The sequence below is a fragment of the Myripristis murdjan genome, chromosome 21 (assembly GCF_902150065.1).
Source record: "Myripristis murdjan chromosome 21, fMyrMur1.1, whole genome shotgun sequence".
Taxonomy (NCBI): Eukaryota; Metazoa; Chordata; class Actinopteri; order Holocentriformes; family Holocentridae; genus Myripristis; species Myripristis murdjan.
In genome coordinates, this window is record NC_044000.1 from 17,652,888 (window position 1) to 17,673,139 (window position 20,252).

General features: G+C 39.2%; 1 protein-coding gene across 1 annotated transcript in view; it reads right to left on the minus strand.

Moving 5' to 3' along the window:
- LOC115379852 (glypican-6-like) overlaps nucleotides 1-20,252 on the minus strand; it is an 86,332-nt gene that overhangs the window by 60,447 nt on the left and 5,633 nt on the right. Inside the window, exon 2 of the mRNA XM_030080782.1 lies at nucleotides 4,585-4,743. Within this exon, the coding sequence (XP_029936642.1) occupies nucleotides 4,585-4,743 (159 nt within the window). The remainder of the gene's footprint in view (nucleotides 1-4,584; nucleotides 4,744-20,252) is intronic.

Here is a 20,252-nt window from a genome sequence, read left to right on the forward strand (position 1 = left end):
CCTGATCCAATGCATTGCAGATATCAAATATTGGATGGCTACAATTTGTTTAGAACTACATGAGGACAAAACAGAGATTTTTTTTTTTTTTTAGTAGGGCCCAAGGCTTTGAGGCCAGATTCACTCTTTGTTAACTTCTCTGTGAGTGGGGAAAAAAAAAAAAAAAAAGTTGTTGATGGTCCCCATTCTGTAGCAGCTCAGATCAAGTGCAGTGGCCTTGTGCAGCCAAAATGGTAATTTCTTCCCACCTGTGCCTGCTCAGTAAATCTGTAGCTCGCCATGACATCACTGCCGCCAAAATGGGCAGAGAAGCACAAAAGAGGCGAGTAGTGTCAATACAAGCCGGGTGTCATGGAACAAGTTCAGTATCAAAAACATGCCTCTGCCTACTCATACTACACCTAAGCACAGACAATGGTGTTGTGTGCTATTTTTATTGCTTCACTGACAAAGGTGCACAGACAGAGACCTCTCCAAAATCACATAAGCCCTCACTATTTATGACAGGACAGAAAATGATGCCACTTCAAAATCCTGGAATATTTTGTATTACTGACATGCATGCTATGCCTACTGAAAAGCATCTGTACTTGTCTGTATTTCTTTGCCTATAATGCAATACTTCCATGTTCCTAACAAGTAGACAGAGGCATTCCTCTTGCTGGGTTGAGGCTCCTCCTTTGTGCAAGAGTGATGTATTGTGGTTGCTATTCTACAATAGGAGCTTTAAGCAGGCTAAAGTCTGTATGAACAGGTAATATTTTTTGGAAAACTTAATATAGTGAGATATGAACCTTGTCATTTCTTGTGATTACTTCTACACATTATTTGGCCAACAAAGATAACACGCTTGCCATAGTTTTTCTCCCCCTCTCTCTCTTTCTCTGTGTCTCTCAGACGAAATGTGGCACGCAGCCAACACTGACCAGACTTTTGATAAGTTAAAGATTTTCCTCACAAACTTGTTGGGTCGCCAAGCTCCTCCATTTTTCATGGGAAGATTGATTGTTGTTTTGCAATTTAAATCCCATAGATGACACGCAAGCTAATGGGTTTTAGGCTACAGCGAGACCAGAAAAAAAAAAAAGCCGGCAGAAGTGCAGTGGGGAGACACTTGATTTGCTAATGGTACTCAATGTTAATTATATCTTTTCTAATTAAAATCAGCTCTTAGTGATGCTGTTGATGTGTACGTGTTTACTGGATTCCTGCATGAATTGTGCACTTACAGTGTTTACATGACATGCTCATGGAAGCTTAAACTAGACAATAACCGTATAAAGCATGATCTTATCAGTGCTACAATGGGCTTTCAGGAATAAATTTTAATGATTATTTCTATCATGGGTATCAAGTTACAGCTTACGGAAATCTTTAACAAATCTATTCATTCTCAACTTCAACCGAATAAGACAGTAATCACAAAGATGTTTGCTGACATCACCAGCTGATACCATAGTTTCAGCAAAGTAAATAATGCATTGGATTGCTCTAACGGTTGTTACCCTAATGTTATTGCTACAAATTTCTGGTTATTCCTTTGGTATGTTTGCCAAGTGCATCACACAGCATGAAAAATGACTCTGCTAGCTGCAAATGTCTGCAGGATTTAACATATGCTGTGCTCTGCTCTGCACTGGATTAATATGTGGCCTCCTGAAAGAAAGGTTTTTCAGCCCCAATCCCAAAATACTGTAGAGGTATTCACTCCACTAGGTGTGTGTGTTTTCCCTCAAAGACATGATTCCGTGTTTCCACTTCAGGACCCAGTACAATTTAGCTGTGCAAAATCACATTTTGAATATTATTGCAATCTTTTATGCTTTGCTAAGTGCTGTTGAATTTTTTGTAAAGGACTACTAGGTAAAAGATGAGGAGGTGCACTGACTGAGCTAAAGTATGCTTGAGATAGAGAGAGAGAGGGAGGGAGAGAGAGAGAGAGAGAGAGAGAGAGAGAGAGAGAGAAACAAGCAAACAGAAACATAGAGATAGACGGGGGAGAGTGAGGCTTATTGTTCTACAAGAACATTGCTAATCTGAGTGCACCCAGTTCCTTGTGCATCGCTGAATCAAGGTCACTACTTGGCTCACTCAAAATTAAAAATCTCTCTGAATTCTGTTAGTTTACAGAGAGACGAGCGAAGCAAATCCATCCCCAAAATAAGGTCAGCACAGTGGCAAGGGAAAGTATATGAATCCTGAGCTAATCTTGAGTTATCTTTAAGCAGCATATGCAGGATGGTGGATAATATGACAGGACAAATAACATGAACTGGAACTGTAATTTTCTCAGCAATAAAGAACAGCGAATATGTTATTTAATTACATGAAAACCCATGTTAAACCCTTTGTTAAAGCTTTTTTTTTTTTTTTTAGACCAGCGGCCTTTCAAAATCACTGGCTGTACCATCGCAACCACTGCCCTACTGAATATGCCATGTTATATTACTGATGCATTTACATTTATTCAACAAAAACCTTTGTGCAGTGTCTTCACATAGTGACAACCACAGCCACAAACTAATTGGTTCCACTGGCATCACCGGCATCCATGTCATTTTTAAAGAAAAAACCTACTCTAATAAAGAGGAGTAAACTGCCTCACCACATGGCTCCTGTTAATGCTTTTACTTTCAAGAGTTTTATATTTTGAAACATAAATGTGGGTAAAACCTGCCATAAACATTAGTGGCATTAAGGTGCTAATTTAACCTTCCTCCCTGCCTCAGAGTGCTCACTTTCAGACTGCGGTGTATTACTAGAAATGTTGGACTTGCTGGTCTGCAGCAGCTTAGCCTTTCCCCTAATGAAATCACAGCACATTTATCAACAAAGCATCATCATATTACTGCAAAATAAAAAAAAAAAAAAAAAAAAACTGTATCTGTTTAGGATTTTGAAATGTACCAGCCCGACTGGCCACTTGAAAGATTAATCTACTGGTGTGGAGGTCTGGAAATATGCCTTCGGGCCAGCAGATAAATGGCAATTTCACTTCATGTACTCCAATATGAACTACGTAATACACGGCTGATTCAATGACTGGCCTGATGTCCAGGTCAGGAGCAAGAGCAGCAGCCCAAAGCCGTCGTCTTAACACTGTTCTTTATGCTGATAGTGGTCATCAGCGCTTGTTAATAGTTGAAATGAACAATTTCAGTGAAAAAAATTAAAATCTGGTGTTCATACACAGCCCTGGCTCTATAAACTGGAAGCAAACAAAGTGGCTTGGACCGGGCCAGACAACACGATTCCATCCAATTAGCAACAGGGGGCGTTGGTGCTCGTGCACAGGACAGGGGGAAGGGGAGGAGGAGGAGAGATGGGGAAAGAAGGCAGTGTGAGCTGGAGTGATGGTAAATCTGGCTGTTGCTTTCAAATATCAACAATCTTCCTCCAGAATTGCTGACTGCACCTTTAATTAGAAGCCTAATTTTCCACCAGATCAATGATAAAAAATTAACCTATTAAAGAGGCACTGATAAATTATACATTATTCCAAGCATGACTGCCATAGGGTGATGGTTATGGACGGTTCTGCTTTTTCCTATCATGACTAGATAGCACTGAACTAAACATGAATTAGCCACACCCTTCATGCTCTGCTGGAATCATGGGAAACAAAATGCGGCCCCGCTGTGGTTTTAAAAATTGGGGTTTGGTTTTAAGAATGTGAGCTGAGGGTTAGATGATGAATGAGTGGTGGAGTGACTTCTTGCTATTATTTTCACATCACTGTTGACTCCTCTGTATTAAGACATTCTTTTACTATAAAAAAAAGAGACAAAGAGACATATTAGGACATGTTCTCCTTTTCCATTGTAAGTTTTCCCATAACAGAAACATTTAGATAAAACCACTTGGGCGAGAAAGGCAGCTGAGATATTATACTGAGAGCATCTCTATGATAAGTCATTAAAATATTTTATACTGGATTCCTTTATACATCTGACAATGGTGACAGGTGGTTATAATGTTTGACATAATTTTCACCTCCACCATCATCTCCCTGCACCATTGTTCATGGTGATAAGCGGCGGCTTCCCACACAGCAGAGCCTACTGTTTGGAGCTTGAGGGATTATTATTGCTCATTAAACTGTAACTAGAAAGAGTCGACTCTGTGGAGTAGGATACCAAGAGGGAGACGTCGGGAGGTGGAGGGAGGTTTGGTTCAGTAATGAGTAGATCCCGTTTCATAAGCAGAAACCCAGTGGACGTGAGGCGGTCAAGAGAGTCACTGTGGGGCTAAGACAGGATCATACACAGCACAAGACCAGCAAACACCCTTAATAATGCAGACTGGTGCTCCCTGCTCCTGCTCACGCTGTCAATCTGCTGTGCAAGGAGCCATGTTTGCCTAATCCAACCAAGTGGGTTCTCCACTCCAAGGCATATTAATGGGATTTTCAAGTCCTGTTTCCTCTTAAGGGCGGAGAACTACAGAGTTACAAACAAAGGAACCGCCTCTAATTATCATTCAGTCTTCTTTGCAGGATGTTGTTCTCTAACGATTTGGTTGTGAAAAAAAAAAAAGTCCATAGTTAAATTAACTTGCACAGGTTATTTAGCAAAAATGACTTACCGTCAAACTTTTTATGTCTGGAGACAAAGGTGCTTCGCAATTCATGACTCGTTTCATCCACCAGATTCTCAAAGTCCTGTTTACTCTGCTGGCCGAAGCTGTCCTCCATCTCTTGGGTGCAACATGTGTTTCCCTGAGGGCATACACGAAGATGGTCACCTGCAAAAGAGAAAAAAAGGTTCTTGTTATTTTTTTTTATTTATTTATTTTTTTTATATATACACACCCTCAATATAAATAAATAAATTAATAAATTAATCATTACTGGTACATAAAATGTATAGAATATCTCTAGAGATTACAGATGCAGTCATAAAAAACTCATTATTTTCATTTTCATGCCTTGGTCCTGCTTATTCTAGCTGTGTGTGTGTGTGTGTGTGTGTGTGTGTGTGTGTTTGCATTAGTAATATTTGCAGAGTGGTGGTTAATGCTACTACATATTTACAGGAAATGACTGAACACCAAAAATCCAAAGCGCTCACCATTTCAAGAGGCTAGGTGCTAAAAATGACTGAATGACTTAACAGCTCTCATTCTGAGCTGCTACGCATGCCAAATTAAGTGTATTTATAGTGTTTGCAATTGAGTAACTCTCAATAACTACCGACTCAATATGTAAAGTTGTAAAAGGCAGGCATATATTATGTATACATTGATAAATCAGTGTACTGTTTTACTGCAGTGTAAATTATGTATGAGATATTGCATGTTTCAGTTTTCACTGAAACTTGAGATTTTTATTTGCAGTTTGAACCGTATACTGAAATAGCGTTAAACCAAACCGTTCCTAGGAGAGACACACACCGGTAGATGTAAAATGGTGCCAAATGAAAGCAAATAGCACGTTGACCTCGCCTTGCCAGTGTGATCACAGGTGTGCTATAAGTATTACTGCACGCCGGCACATAAAACTGATGACAAACAAAGTAGCTAGACCTGGATATACTGCAAGTCTGGAAATAGTGAACTTATGCATCAGTTTAGCGGAGAAACCTTCCTCTGGGTTGACAGAAACAGAAAAAAAGTGAGACAGAGAGAGAGGGAGAGAGATACACCAAGGAAAATGCTACTAACATAAGTTATTCATATTCCACACAATCCCTGGGTTCTCACAACTACCTGCCAGCTCCTTATGAATCTGTAACTCACAAAGCAACTGACATTTAACGTGCCAGCCGTCCAAGATGAAATCCATGTCTGGCACCATTTATCGCCGCATGAACATAGACATGCACTTTCACCGCTGTTTGCAGTAGTTTTCTCCTCACAGGGAATGTGTCACAGAATCGGCCATATTACAAAATAAAAAATGTGGCATGTATGGTTTCGATTCATGCCTTTGTGCGGGGGACACATTTGTGTCTCATATGTACCGTTTCTTAATCAGTTCTTGAATCAAACCACATCGATATTACCCTCCTAAATCTTGCCATTTTTGGTCTTGAGATGAAAGAGCTATCGTTGACTGTGGGTCATCGAAGTCAAATCAGAGGGGAGAACAGATAGGAATGTGTCTCTTTAAAATATCATTCTCATTCTCCCGCATTACATAATTGATGACATTGGGGAAATACTGAAGTGAATCAAAAGTTAATGATCTACATCATTCCATTTTCCCAAGCAGCCATTTATAAGAGCCACAGATAATGCTGACTCAGCCTAAAAGCATTCATCTCTTCATTTCACAGTCTAAAACACAATATAACTGTGAGTGGGTGAGCATAACAAATGAAACAGATATAGGATGCCATGATCAAATGATCAAAACCAGCCATTGATTCTTGACATAAGAAATAGGCTAATGCTCAAAACTGAGAGTGAGACTGAAGACATTCGCTGGATTTTAATCTTCTGCAACCAGCAGCTGAGGCCATATGACTTCCACTGGTCTCAAGATAGATCAAAACGTCATCTGTAACACTTTCAGTTGCCTCATAAGAAAAGGGGAGGGTTTTGTGCGGTGTGTGTGTGTGAGTGTGTGGGGACTGTAGTTGCAAGAAATTTCTGCAAGACGCCAAGGCTCCCTTTACACGTGGCATTAACATGCGTCTCGGATCTGGATTGTGTCCTGATATGACTTAGCTGGATGACATTTACACTTGACATTAACATGCATCTCCAGCATATACACTGAAAAGATTTCTGTTTCCACTGGCAAAACACACATTGCCATGCATGTCACCTCCTTCACCTAATTCATAATTAACAGTAAACACCTTGGCTGAGGTGTTTATTATGAATGTTTATTTCTGTTTACATAGCTGCTACATTTGACATTTACACTTTTTTCTTATTTTTGCCCTTCTTTTTTTTCTTGCCTTCTTTTTTTTTTTTCAAAATTAAACACATCTCTAAGCACCTCCAGAGACAGGGTTTGGATAAGGTCTACAATGTCTTCAGTGCAACTATACCACAGGTCTTAAAGGTTTCTGCTCTATCTGGAAAACAACTAATCACCCAGGATATATGCCAAAAATAAATGGGGAACTAATTCACTCAAAATAACCAACTAATCCAAATTTCCATGGGTTGAGCTGTTGAATTGTTGTTTCTTGAGAGGTAATGTGCAACAGAGACATAATTCAGTCAGATCAGCTCATATACTGGGATTGCAACTTTTGGTTGCAGTAGTGTAACAGATCTGCTTTTATGTACTTCCTTCACACTGTGCATCAGCTACCAAACAGAGTACAGAGGTCCCTCAGTATATAAAAGGAGACCTTAGCAGGTGTCAGGTGGGGTGGAGATGGGTCAGAAAAGCATGAAAATTCTGACAGCATGAAGCGTCAGACAGCATCCTGCACTAAACATCTTTGGTATGGCCCAGTTACAGCTAAGCAGGCATAGCAGCAGAACTTGCTCTGGCCCCAGGAAGTGCCATTCTCTCGATGGAGACACGATCATTGCCAGCAGCCTTTAAAAAAAAAAGCATTTTCATCATAAAATTTTCCTTTTGACCTTAGGGCTGGGTTCTGTTAACCGGTTCTGTTTTGGAACCGATTCCAAGTTAGCAAAATACTCGGATTTGTTAATCCCCAAGTTGAACAAATCCTCTTATCAAATCCCCCGTCCCCCCAATAATTTCACATGCTTGCGTTCCTAGTCCCCACTAGGGTTTGGGTTCAAAAGCTTTTTATTGAATCTGAATCCAGAATTGAATCTGCATATCAAATCTGAATCCTTTCAAATCCGTCATTGAAGCTTTTTATAAAAATTTTGTGAAGGAAAAACAGGCAAAGAAGGTATCTTACAAAGAAACCTCACTTCAACTGAACTGAAGTGAACCCCTGATAAAGCGAAGGTGTGAGTCATGCGATGTTTGGCCCTTGCATATGGAATAACAAGTGTTTAACTCTAAAAATATATTGAAGTGAAGTATGTTTTAGATGTAAGGTTTCTCTTTAAGATTTGGGGCTGTTTTTGAATTCTGCAGCAGCAATAAGTTCTTCACTGAGCTTCATATTCTTATTCACTGCATACCTCTGTGTTCTTTCTCAGGAATGCTCTGCTTTACATGCACAAATTAAATAAAATATTGAGCATGAATTTGAATATAACTTACCACCAAAAACTCAAGTGTTGGTGGGAGACTGAGCAGGAGGTACAATTGCCTAAGAGGCTGAAATGAATATAATATAGAGGTAATAAAACCACTAGTTTATTATTTAGTCACTTCAATAAAATAAATGTCTATACATAACATACTGTTAGAAATCAAAGCAAGCCAGCAGGGTCACTGGATCAAAATGTATTCAGCTCTTGAGCAAAAAGTGGTCAAGACAGGTCTGTGTTGAGTCAGCAACAAGATCCTATATTACCAAGAGACAACAGCAATTTCTGCTTTATACAATTTTTTGGTGAGTTATGAAGCTTCAGAATACATAAAGGCACTTTTGTCTAATTCAGTTCTTGGGACAGAGGGAAAAAAAATCCTAACTTCATTAAACAGTAGTTTCCACCATTTCTTAGAGGTATAAAAGTACAAACAGTGGCAGTATAAACCAGAGGCAGACCCCAAATGGCTTTATAGATAAAAATGTACCAGTGAATAAGTCTACAAGTGGGCACAGCAGGCCAGTCAACCAGAGCAGACAGGGTGCAATGAGGGAAAGCTTTACAGTCTGTAATAAACTTCAGTGCTCCATGATACACTGTACTTAAGGCATAGAGCCTTTGGGAAGAGGCATGTGAATGTAAATCATCACCATCATCAGGTGAATACATACAGGGGAAAAGCTTTTTTTTGTAGATGCAAAAAGAAAATTACTTTTTCTAAAATTAAGTTAGACTTTATTTTCTCAGCAAGTTGATAAATATGTAGGCTAACGAAAAAGAGGATCAATTCAGTTTAGACCAACAAAACGCTATCAGTGACTCCAGGTTGTGCAAAAGAAAAGAAAAAAAAACTATATGCTATAATATAATTTATATATACTGTGTGTGTGTGTGTGTGTGTGTGTGTGTGTGTGTGTGTGTGTGTGTGTGTGTGTGTGTAAAATCCAGCAAAAAGTGGTGGAAGATGTTCTTGACCTATTTTCCAACTTTTTCTAACATTAATTCTGTTTCCTCAGCACTGAGAACACATTTCATATAATACCGGGCAGTTTGTGAAAAGCATCCCTGAGTGTTTCAAAAGCTTCAGCGAGGTTAGCAGCTGTAAATGACTGCATCATCGGCATCTGGTTCAAGACTGGCATTTGACATATTTGACCTACATTAACAAACATTAAGTCCCGCAGCAGTCATAGGGGGGCCGATAACATGTTTGAAATGAAAAGTCTCGTGTTGTATATAAAAGCTTTTCATACCCTTCTATTTACAAGATTTTCTTTTCGTAGCTGATAATTGAGAAAATTTGAAACTCACTCAGCTGATAACCTGCACTCAAAGGTAAAAAACTACTCCGACTAATGGAGTCTCATCTTCTATCTTTTCTCATCAGAGTCCAGAGGCCCAGTGTTTAGATGAAGTGGAAAATCAGAGCAATGATTCATCAGCTAAAGAAACAACAGCCACTAACCCCAATCCGAGGCTTTGTCCTTCTTACAGAGTAGAAAAGCCTGTCCCCAATTACTGTAGAAAAAGAGGCTAATAAGACCCACCCACTGTCCTCTCATTGGTCTCTCTAGTTGTCCATCTAAATTCAAACAGGAAAACACTATTTGTTTAAGGTCCCAATAAACAAATTGAGCTCCATATTTTCCCGACCACTCATTATTTGCCGTTTCTCCTTGGGAAAACATATTCTGCAGGGCCAGTGGACACAGAAACAAAGACCTGTTTCATAAAAACAGAAGGCCAGGGACACGGGGCTGCTCCGCTGATGTTACTACCTACACAAAACAGTCTGTTCTTTACCATGGAGGCTGGAGCATACATTTCAAAAGCTGGATTTCAATTAGATTTTTTTGCTCTACACTGCACAAGGGTTGCACAAGGCCAACTGTGCAAAAAATGTAAATTACATCACCTGTAAAAAATATGACTGAGTATCACATATAGTTTAAAAAGCAATCTTTGTTTAAGAATACAACGATCAACAAATGCATTCATTTTACTTTATCTGCTTATTGCTGAATGTACACATTTGGTCAAACATTTACTCGAGACCTTTTACAGTTTGTTAAGAGCCAGTCTGACACAGATGCAGTGCACCTGTCAGCACCTAAGTCGATAAACTTTCACGTTTTTAGAATTGGTCCAGCTGGGATTCCTACAATCTTCACAGAGCTAAAAAAAAATATTCAACAATCATAGAATGTAATGAGAATTGTCTTCAGTCTTGATAGTTTGGATTTGGATGTTCAGGGAGCGCAGCAGTGTATTATATGTCCTGCGCAATTGTAACAGCGAGAGACAGTGACAGATTGCCTTGCTGATGTTGCTTAAAGAAACATCAGCTGCTATAAAATGATAAAGCGGTAACTTACAAATTCTCACTTCTTCCCTTAATTTGAATATGTAAACTTTTTTTTTTTTTGAGACTTATGGAAAAAAAGTGGTAAAAACAGGAAAAGGCAAGGGTCCATGTGTAGAAATATGCACGGTAAAGCAGAGGCTGAGACAGATGGAGGGCTAGGGGGCTCTTGATAATCTCTCTACATGTCATAAAATATGACATGTGGCATTTAAAAGATTTCACCGTCTTCACCACGGGTGCCTTTTTCCTTTCTGACACTAATGGACTTGTACTGATTCACCATGGACATCAGATTCTTCCCCTATAGACATAATGTCCAGCAAGAAATGGGTACTGCCGAATATGGAGGCACTACCACAGCTCGTAAGCTTGCTGAAAAAAAAAAAAATGGCTGAGCATAAGGCAAGGGACACTAAAGCAATTCTATCAAACTACAATTATATACAGTTTGAGTCACTCTTGTCATTTCCGACCAAAAATACTGATTCTCAATGACATGTCGACTAGTTGAAAATAATATTTAAAACAAAAGTTTCTTCAATAGGCATTGCAACCTAATCCTCCAAATCCAAAGCCCAAGTCATTGCATTTCAAAGTACATCCAGTGAGTGTAGACATTTTTATTGATAAGCAGATTTTCCTTCACTAGTAATTACAGATTTCAGATGATTGATCAAAGCTTTCATGCCCCAAAGTATTCCAAGTTCTGGCTGCACTTGGTATTGGCATCTCCAGCTTAAACACCACTTGTCAGACAACTTAGAGGCTAAGAAGAACCGCTCTAATTAACAAACCAGCAAACAGAGGATGATGAAAGCATAATAAGTGCAAACTGAGTTAGTGTCAACGATGGGAGTTACATAAAACATGTGTTTGTGTGTGTGTGTCTACATATAAGATCAACTATAAAAAAAACACCCCTTTCATGTTACAAATCCATGGCAAGCTTTTATACTGTCTGAATTAAAATCATCGCAGTAGATGATAAATAGAATTTCAGTACATTTGCTGTATTTCAAATGTTTCATTTGCGCAGATATTTTCCATCTCTGGAGGATTCTGATAAACACAACTGTGCTTGTGAAGTGTCTTGGAAATAAGAACAGAAACTGTAGATAATGTCAAAATAAGGAGACATTAATACCCAGGATTTCATGTTCCATGTGCCATAATCTAGGATATGTGCTTATGCCAAGAAATGTGCTTTGATCTTGAAGGAAAGGGGGACTCCAGAGCAGATATGTCATTGGGGTTATCAAGTGGGCACCTCCCATCACAGATGTTTTGTTGTATTAGGCCCATGACACCTCCAGGAAGATTAAAATAATATTCTAGCGGCACAGACCCACTCTCTCTATACCCAGGCTTTTTTCACTGATCGGAGCTAAACTCGCTTGCAGAGAGGCAGGTGCAAGTCGGTATGCTTTTCTGCTCCTTTATTAAAAAAGAAAAAAAAAAAATACACAAGCGAGCAATAATTTCGGAATTTCATTAACATCATGCATTATCTGAGAAAAGAACGGGTTAAGTGAAAAAAAAATCTAGTAGGACAAAGGTCACTAGGAAGTCCCTTTGGCTGCAGATTTTAAGAGCTGCCCCTCCATCAGATGTGTCACCGAGAGAAGAAGAAAAAATATCCGCACCGACACAACAGCCCCTCTGTGTGTTCAAGCAGTCTCAACAGAGCAAAACATCACTTAAAAGGACCCTGTCGCACATCAGCATATGGGAAGAGGCTTTCAGGGGACCTCACCACTCAGCCAAGGTGCCATGCCCTTCCTAGCCAAGGTTAAAACAGCACTGTGGCTGCAGAGCTCATCCATCTACTGGAGCAGAAGGACCACACTTGCAAAAGACAGGAGAGAGAATGAATCAGACAGTTCATTTTAAAAGAAGAGAGAAATATATCCATTACAAAAAAAAAAAAAAAAAAAAAAAAAAAAGAAAGCTTACAATAAATGAATAACTCTATTAAATCTTACCATTAGCCTTGGGCCAAAAATTAATAATATTGCATATCACAATATTTATGGTAATGTATTTCTTGCTATATAAATACATTACATTCTGACAGGACAATGTTGTATTACCCAAGTTTGGATATCACTCAAGCCTAATTAATATACCGAAATCTTTCAATGTACAATTCATCAAAAGCATGTGTACAAAACTATTATAGTCTAAATACTAGAATTATGAATCACACTGGCTATTACCAACAGCTAGGAAAAATTGTTTTAAATAGTTTTAAATATGATAGATCAGTATATGTTCATTACATGTGCAGCCCATGACTGTGCATATATATTTATGTTGTCCCACAGACAATGGCAAAAAAATCAGCTTCGTTATTTTAAACAAAGGAGCGTCCTACACACACAAAACATTAAAATAGGCATTAAGCAAACTGCAAATGTGGAGTGCAAATTAACACGTCAAATTCATCTGTTTATTCATTTTCCTGTCATACCATGACAAGGCTGGTCTTACCTTAAATAGGAAAAAGAAGCACAATTGTACGAGTGAGAATCACGCAAGTTGCACAGGGTTTTTGGGACCAACCATGCACGGAAAAAAAAGTGTTCTTCAAGAGACTGTAATACACTCTTAGCACTGCTTTGGGATACCCATCCTTGTCCTCCATTCCTTGGATCTGCTCTGAACCAAGCCTTATGCAGATGAGGTTTTTGTTTGCTTTTGGCTGGCATGTTAGGGAGTATGAGTTTCACCTGAAGCTGTCTGTGATCCTGAGCAAGCCATACTTTAGCGGCTGAGGGGGAATTATTTGCCGCTAATAGCCTTGTATCAAAGCTGGCCTCTGGCGAGCCATTCAGTATTAAGAGGGCTGTGAGGGTGGAATAAAGAGACTTGTCCCTGCATAACCTTGCTATACCAACCCAATCCCCGTCCTCTCTTTTGTCAGAACTGTCAGTGCCAACAGCAGGATGCATAACTTCCGTTTCAATCAAGCGATGGCAGAGCATATTTTTCACATGCATGCAAAGAAGCAGTACCTCCTCCTATGCCATTTTGGTTAATTTAATAATGTTACTGAATATAATTATCATGATTAGCACATTGGTGAAGCAGCAATGAGTATTTTTTCAAAAACAGCTGCCGTATACGTGATAAACTGGTTTGTTTCTTCTAAAAAGGAAAAATGTGTGGATACTTGTCATGGCACAGCATGGGGGAAAAAAATGTGCCAATGTGGAGTGGAGGTATAATGAGATAGGTTTATGCATGCATTCATTGTTTTATCAACACCTATATGAGCTGCCTTCATAAGTTGCAATTACCTCTTGTCACTCTAGCGTCTGCAATCAAGTAGAGTGCCAGTCAGATCAGCTACCTTATTATCACTGCTGATGAGGCTCTTCCATGAGCCTAATAGACAAAGCCATTTATATTCCACACACTTCCTCCCAAGATGTGCTTATATTTTACTTTGCAGTCTTGCCATTTAATAATAGGCTTTCTGTGTTTTCTCAGCCTTTCTTCATTTGTATGGGCCAGTGGCAGTTGTCTTTTAGACACAATGGACACCTCCATAGGTTCTTATTTCAAGTGACCCTTTTGTTAGCCCCACTTTATTGAGTTATAGCTGTTTGGTTTGGTGTTAATATCATATCTGCAAAGGTCTTTCTGCAGGCTTTCTCTGCAGAAGTATCTCTTTTCTCAGTGACATTACAATTAAATTAGCAATCAAGTAAGAAGACTACAGCTGCCAATCCAAAAATATGCTGTTTCTTTTGTCATCGCCCTCTCTAAATATCAGACTAGAATGGAGTTCCCCTGGAAGTATAATTACCCTCATCGTGCTATTCAATTTTGTCATATTTAGCTGTCTTATGCTTTTTCACTTGACGCTGACATGCGCCTGAGCTAGCCTAGCTTCAGTGAGCGCAACCTTGATTAAAACAAAGGCATGAAATTTAAGTTTCTCTGAGTGGAAGTATTCCCATTAATTTGATTCTACTGAGCAAGAGGATGACAAAAACATCGGGCATAATTTATTATCATGACTTCTGAAAGGAAGACAGCTTTTGAAGAGAGTGCAATCACCAATTCCAGGGGTGTAAAGGAAACGGAATATAATGAGTAGTTTGCTATATAGGAATGCCAGGGAGTAATAAGAAGCCAATTCTCTCTCTTTTTTTTAAAGTAATGGTCCAAGAAGTGTTTGTCAGCAGCATAAAAGTCTAACCTATCACACCCAGAACTGACACTGACAAGGGTTATTTCAGTCTAAATGAAGACATTATGGCCAACACTTCCATCACAATTCATTATGCCAGCACTCCATTTATGAGTCAGCTTTGAGGATAAAAAGTGCCCGAGTTCAACCGCATACCAGAAAAGGTAGGCCAACTCTCAGAAGTATTCATCAGTGTACCTGGCCAAAGAGACCCGCAGCATATGTGCTCTGCCATCTGCTGTGTCCCACGGTCCCCTCTGACAAACTTTTTATGGCCTCACACTTGAAGGCACACTCAATCCTAATGAGCTCAACCAGTACATGCCTGCTATCCGCGTGTGGATGCTTGTCATTCAGTGAGCCACATGACCAAACGGAGCTTAATCTGCAAAAAATACACTTTCAAAATATTTATACACATTTTTACAAGTGAAAAGGCTGTTCATACTGTGAAATAATGTCACTTGTTTCCCCTGCAAATCAACTCATTTCAAGAAATTCATTCAATCAAGTGGCAATATCTTAATAGTTGTGAATTTACCGGCCTTATTTCACTGTCATTTTCACTTGTTAAAACATTCTTTCAACCAAAACAAGATTTTGAGACATTATATAGGATTTGTTACAACTCTGTTTTTTCCAGTACTATTTTTGGCATGAAGGAATTATATGCATCAACGTGGCATACAGGGAGTCTATCTGTATGTCTAACCCTAAGCACCAATTGAATTAGTTCAGTCTTTTCACCTCCTTATTGAATTTCAAACCTTGCCCAGATGTTACATCACAAGCTCTATGAAACATTGATACTATTCAGTGAGGGACTCTTGCTCTCGGACATCCAAGGCAACGACAGTGATTGAAGGAAGTTGTAAGTGTTCACTTTTTAATTTTACCCCTCTCTCTGAGCCACACTGAAACATGCCCTCTGACTAATACTTTGCCGCCAAACTTCTTTAAGAAAACTATATTTATTAAGTGTTAAAATTAGATCACATCTTCCAGAACTGCATGGGAATGAATTCAAATGCATGTACGAACGTCAGCCCAGATCTAGACATATGTGTATTCCAGACAGTACCTCCTTCACACTTTTAATAATGTCTCTTGAGGATTTTGTGTACAGAATAGCCAAGTTTCTTGCTGAAGACAGAACTTGCATCAATCAAAACTGAATGACACTATTCCTATCACATATTGGGTCATGTCAGAAGTCATAATGAAAGACATGCCTGTGTTTTAAATAACTCGGGGATGCTGATACAGAGGAGTCTGTGTCCTTGTGTGAATGAGGACAGGTTCAAGAGAGAATGAATTCTCACTGACATAAAACAGTCTACAATAAAAGAAGCACAGTACAATGGTGTGATGGTATTCTACATCCTCGGGAGAGTCAGTGTGAAGGGAAAAAGGACAGGAATAAAGATGTTGAAGCAGTTTCATACTCCCAGCAAATATGTCATATTTTCTGAATACGTCAAGGCATTCCACGGCAACACACCATGTATAATGGAGCGTAAATTATAAAAGAGCCAAATGTTGACTCTAAAGTATGATTCATATTGAAAAATTTCTAAGAGTAGTTTTTAAAAGGAAAAAAAAACTGTTTGAGGGGAGAAAAAAAACAAATACCTTCTCTCTGTGAGTAGCTGCAGAGGATATATTTCACGACTTACGGGCATTTTCTCTCTTTTCTCTCGTTTAAAGGCTTTCGGGCGGAAAAAATGTGGAGAAATAGGTTTTGTGGACAGTTTAATTTGGTTTCAGAGTAAAACGGAACTAAACTATGACACTCAAGCATTCCACTGTCTCTGAAACTCATATTACCTGAGCAGAACATCAGGTCAGATCACTTGATTGTCCTTTGGTGTTACGTTAGGCTGAACGATAAATAGGTATTCTAGCATTGTGGAGAGCACCTTATGAATTAATTAGAGGTGATTGCAAGGTAGTGCACTACTTACTGAGCCACTACTCTCAATGTGACAAATTACAGAATTATCCCTGAGAAGAATCTTTGCCAGTAAGATATACACCCCCAAAAATGTTTGACCTGCAGGGTAATACACATGGAATATTCATGTGACATATCCTGCACGGTGCACCAATATCATTACAGCTGAGATTAATGTATGGATTTCCCTAACACCATGTGAGGCACATTTCGGAATGACAAGCACCGCATAATCAGCATGCATAGCACTATGTCTGGCTTTGATATTTATTGAGGAGCATGTAATAAAAAGCCTGGTGGAGGAATGAGAAGACCGCTGTGGATATTTGATATACATGGGCAGCAGGCCTGGAAGCCCCTGAGAACGACTGAGAGTGAGCTAGCAAGCAACTCTCCTCTGTGTCAACTTGCTAACTGGAGCATGGCAGAGGACTACACTACAGGTAGCAGCTGGTGGCTGTGTGGAGACTTGGAGGGCCCTGAGACCTGCACTGATCATTACCTTTCACTCAGCATTTACAGCTTAGTTTAGCGACACCGGCCATTATTAGCCCTGATACCTTGTTACAGTGCAGGTGTCCCCTGCCTGGCTCACTGCAGGGCTGAGAGGGAGCGGACACAACTCAGGGGCACAATAAACACCTCCCGATGGCCTCTTGCTACAACACAACCAGCTAAACCTTTCCCGAGAGCGGTGTAAAGGCAAACATCCTCTCCAGTTGCACATCACGTCGAGTCAGATGTTGTCAGCAAGACAGGAATGGCAGACGTGTGGCTAAAGATAGATGCAACAACAAGAATGAGGCAGTTGAGGGGGGCTTTGTTTCACGATGGCTCGGTTTTGACAGGGAGATCAGGCAGAGGGAAACATACCAGCTATGTCACCGCTGGAAAAAAAAAAGAAAAAAACAAGTTGGATTCTCGTGTCGGCAAGGAAACAAACATTGATCTTGAGCGCTGGAAGTCACTGATGATCGCTGGAGTTCTTGAAAAGATACCCTGCAATTTTGGCAACTACTTTATATAGAGAAACTAGAATCAATATTCTTTATTAAACCAGCCACAGTAACCTGATGTCAAATAGGAGATACATGTACAAAAAAACTTAATTCAATAGAGGTACTCATTTGATAATAATCTCAGAAAAATATTAGGGTATTATTAAGTTGTTTTTTTTTTTAATTTTTTTAATTTTATTATTATCATTTTGGTTGCAGGAACAAGAAGTTAAAATATATGACAATTTATCCAGGACATCACCTTTAAACTTCCTCTGTTATGTAGCTTTGATTTTAAGAATTGAATTAATACATGCTGAACCCCATCTCTCCTGTCTCCACTCTGCCTGTCTAATAAAGCAGAAATGCCCACAAAATAACCTTAAAAAAAAAAGAAAAAAAAAGAACTGGAAGAGTGTACTCAGAGTGCAGATCTCAACATGCGCATCTCCCATCCTCCAGTGCTCAGAGTCAGGCGAAAAGCCAGGCGGTAGTACTGAAGAGTTGGCACTCAGTTGCAGTATAAAACTGGTTTTTCAAAGGTTCTGAGTCACAGCAACCTCAAGAGGTCCTTTAGTTGTTGGAGTTGTTACTCAAAAAAAGAAAGTAATGCATTACAAACGGCTTGTTACTTGTTGAAAAGGCAATGCAGTACTTCCTGTAAAATACTAGTTACACTACTTTTTACATTACTTTTGCATTACTCTGCAACATAGCCTGAGATGAATAATGATATAACAGTTAACAATTGTACTTTAGGAATGGGCAACATTTCCTTTACAATGTGCTCATCACTGCTTTTGTTAACTGTGGAAAATCAAGCTTTGGCTGCTTGGTTGGGGTCGGCACACACTCAGCTGGAGCATCACACTGGGTCCGGGCATTTTTCACTACTACCTTTGTGTTAGCATGCTGCCTTTGCAGGTGCTTGGAGAGATTTGATATTGTGCTCACAGCAGACGATACTTGTTTCTGGCCTGAACACAGTTTGCACTTTGCCGAGACATTCTTGTCCTTCCGCGCAACAAATTGGAAGTAATGTGCATATCTCATCCAACTCTCGAAAGTTGCTCTGCTGTTTTTGTCCTATCTCCTGCACAAACTCTAGCCAAAGTCTCGAGGGGTCAGGTGATTGTTGCGCATGTGTGCATGAAAGACATGTCTGATGATTTTTTTTCTATCCTCAGCTTATGCATATAAGTAGAACTTATATATGTAATATGTAATAGAACTTATGTCATGCAAATAACAACATCATTGCTTAATTAGTAGCAGTAACGTGATTACTAAATTAAGGAACAGTAATGTGTTATATTACTGCGGCACAGATAAATGTAATGTGATTACACAAACTCAAGTGACACCTCAGCATCACACTTGTGAGACAATATTCACATGACACTAAAGCGTCAGGACAAAAAAATAAACGACATAAAAATTAAGATTATAATAACGACAAATCCTCAAATATAGAGCAAATTATAGTCATGAAGTTTAGAATAACAAATAATCTAGTGTACGTGATTTAAGTGAGTTGCCTTTCAGTGAAATGCTCTTAGTGAATTTAAGTTCCCCCTTGTAAGCAGTTATGCAGTGCATATGTCTAGGGCTTTTATTGTGAAAGGAAAATGAAAGTATTTGATCTGTAATGCGATGCCATGAACATTGTTGGATGAATAATTATAGGCACTGCCCACACACACACACAATATATGTATGTATATATATATGAAGCTGATAGGCCCAGTAGTATGTGAGATTAGCTGTGGACAGATGCAGAAACGGACACACATCCAAATGATCCCCTCCAGGCTACCAACTGGAAGAGATCAAGAGGAAAAAAAATATATAACCCCATTCCTGCTCCATAGCTAATAAACAAAACAAAAAAAAACAAAACAAAGTTAAACAAAAAACGATCAATTACTTATAGCGGTGTGTTTAAGCCAGCCTCTAAACTCTCTAAAAATAAAAAAGCACTTTCCATGTCTCCAGGTTAGAATTTAATTGGACAGTTGTCGACAGATGCTAATAGATCAAAATAACACCTATTCAGTCTCTTGTTGACAACAGGAACTCTTATTGTTTCACATTTCAAATGTTTCCTGAACCATTAAACAGCTATTGCCATGCCGTCTCAAGAGAATCACTTCAATCCATCTCCTCGTTTCTCACAGTAGATTTATCCTAGATGAGTTTGACAAACATTAATTCTTCATGGTTGCGTTCACAGCATCTATCCTTCAGTAACCCATGTGACAACAGCTGCTTATCAACTGTATGAACAAAGCATGCCAAGTTTGAAGTATTTGGCCAAGCCGGTCCTTATATAACCCTGCGTCAGTGTGTTTTTTCATTCTGAATGAAAGCAGAAATCAAATTTTGCAACCAAAAACTACAATAGCATCATTCCAACCTCTGACGGGACGCCAGACTTGTTGTTACTTGAGAAAAAACGAAACTTGAGACAATATCTGAGCACTGACTGACTAATTAAGACACACTGACATTACTGTAAATTAACGGAACAAACAATATTGTTAATCAGTGCCCACTGTTCCCCCAAAAACCCTTCTGGCTGGAAAATGTCTAGAC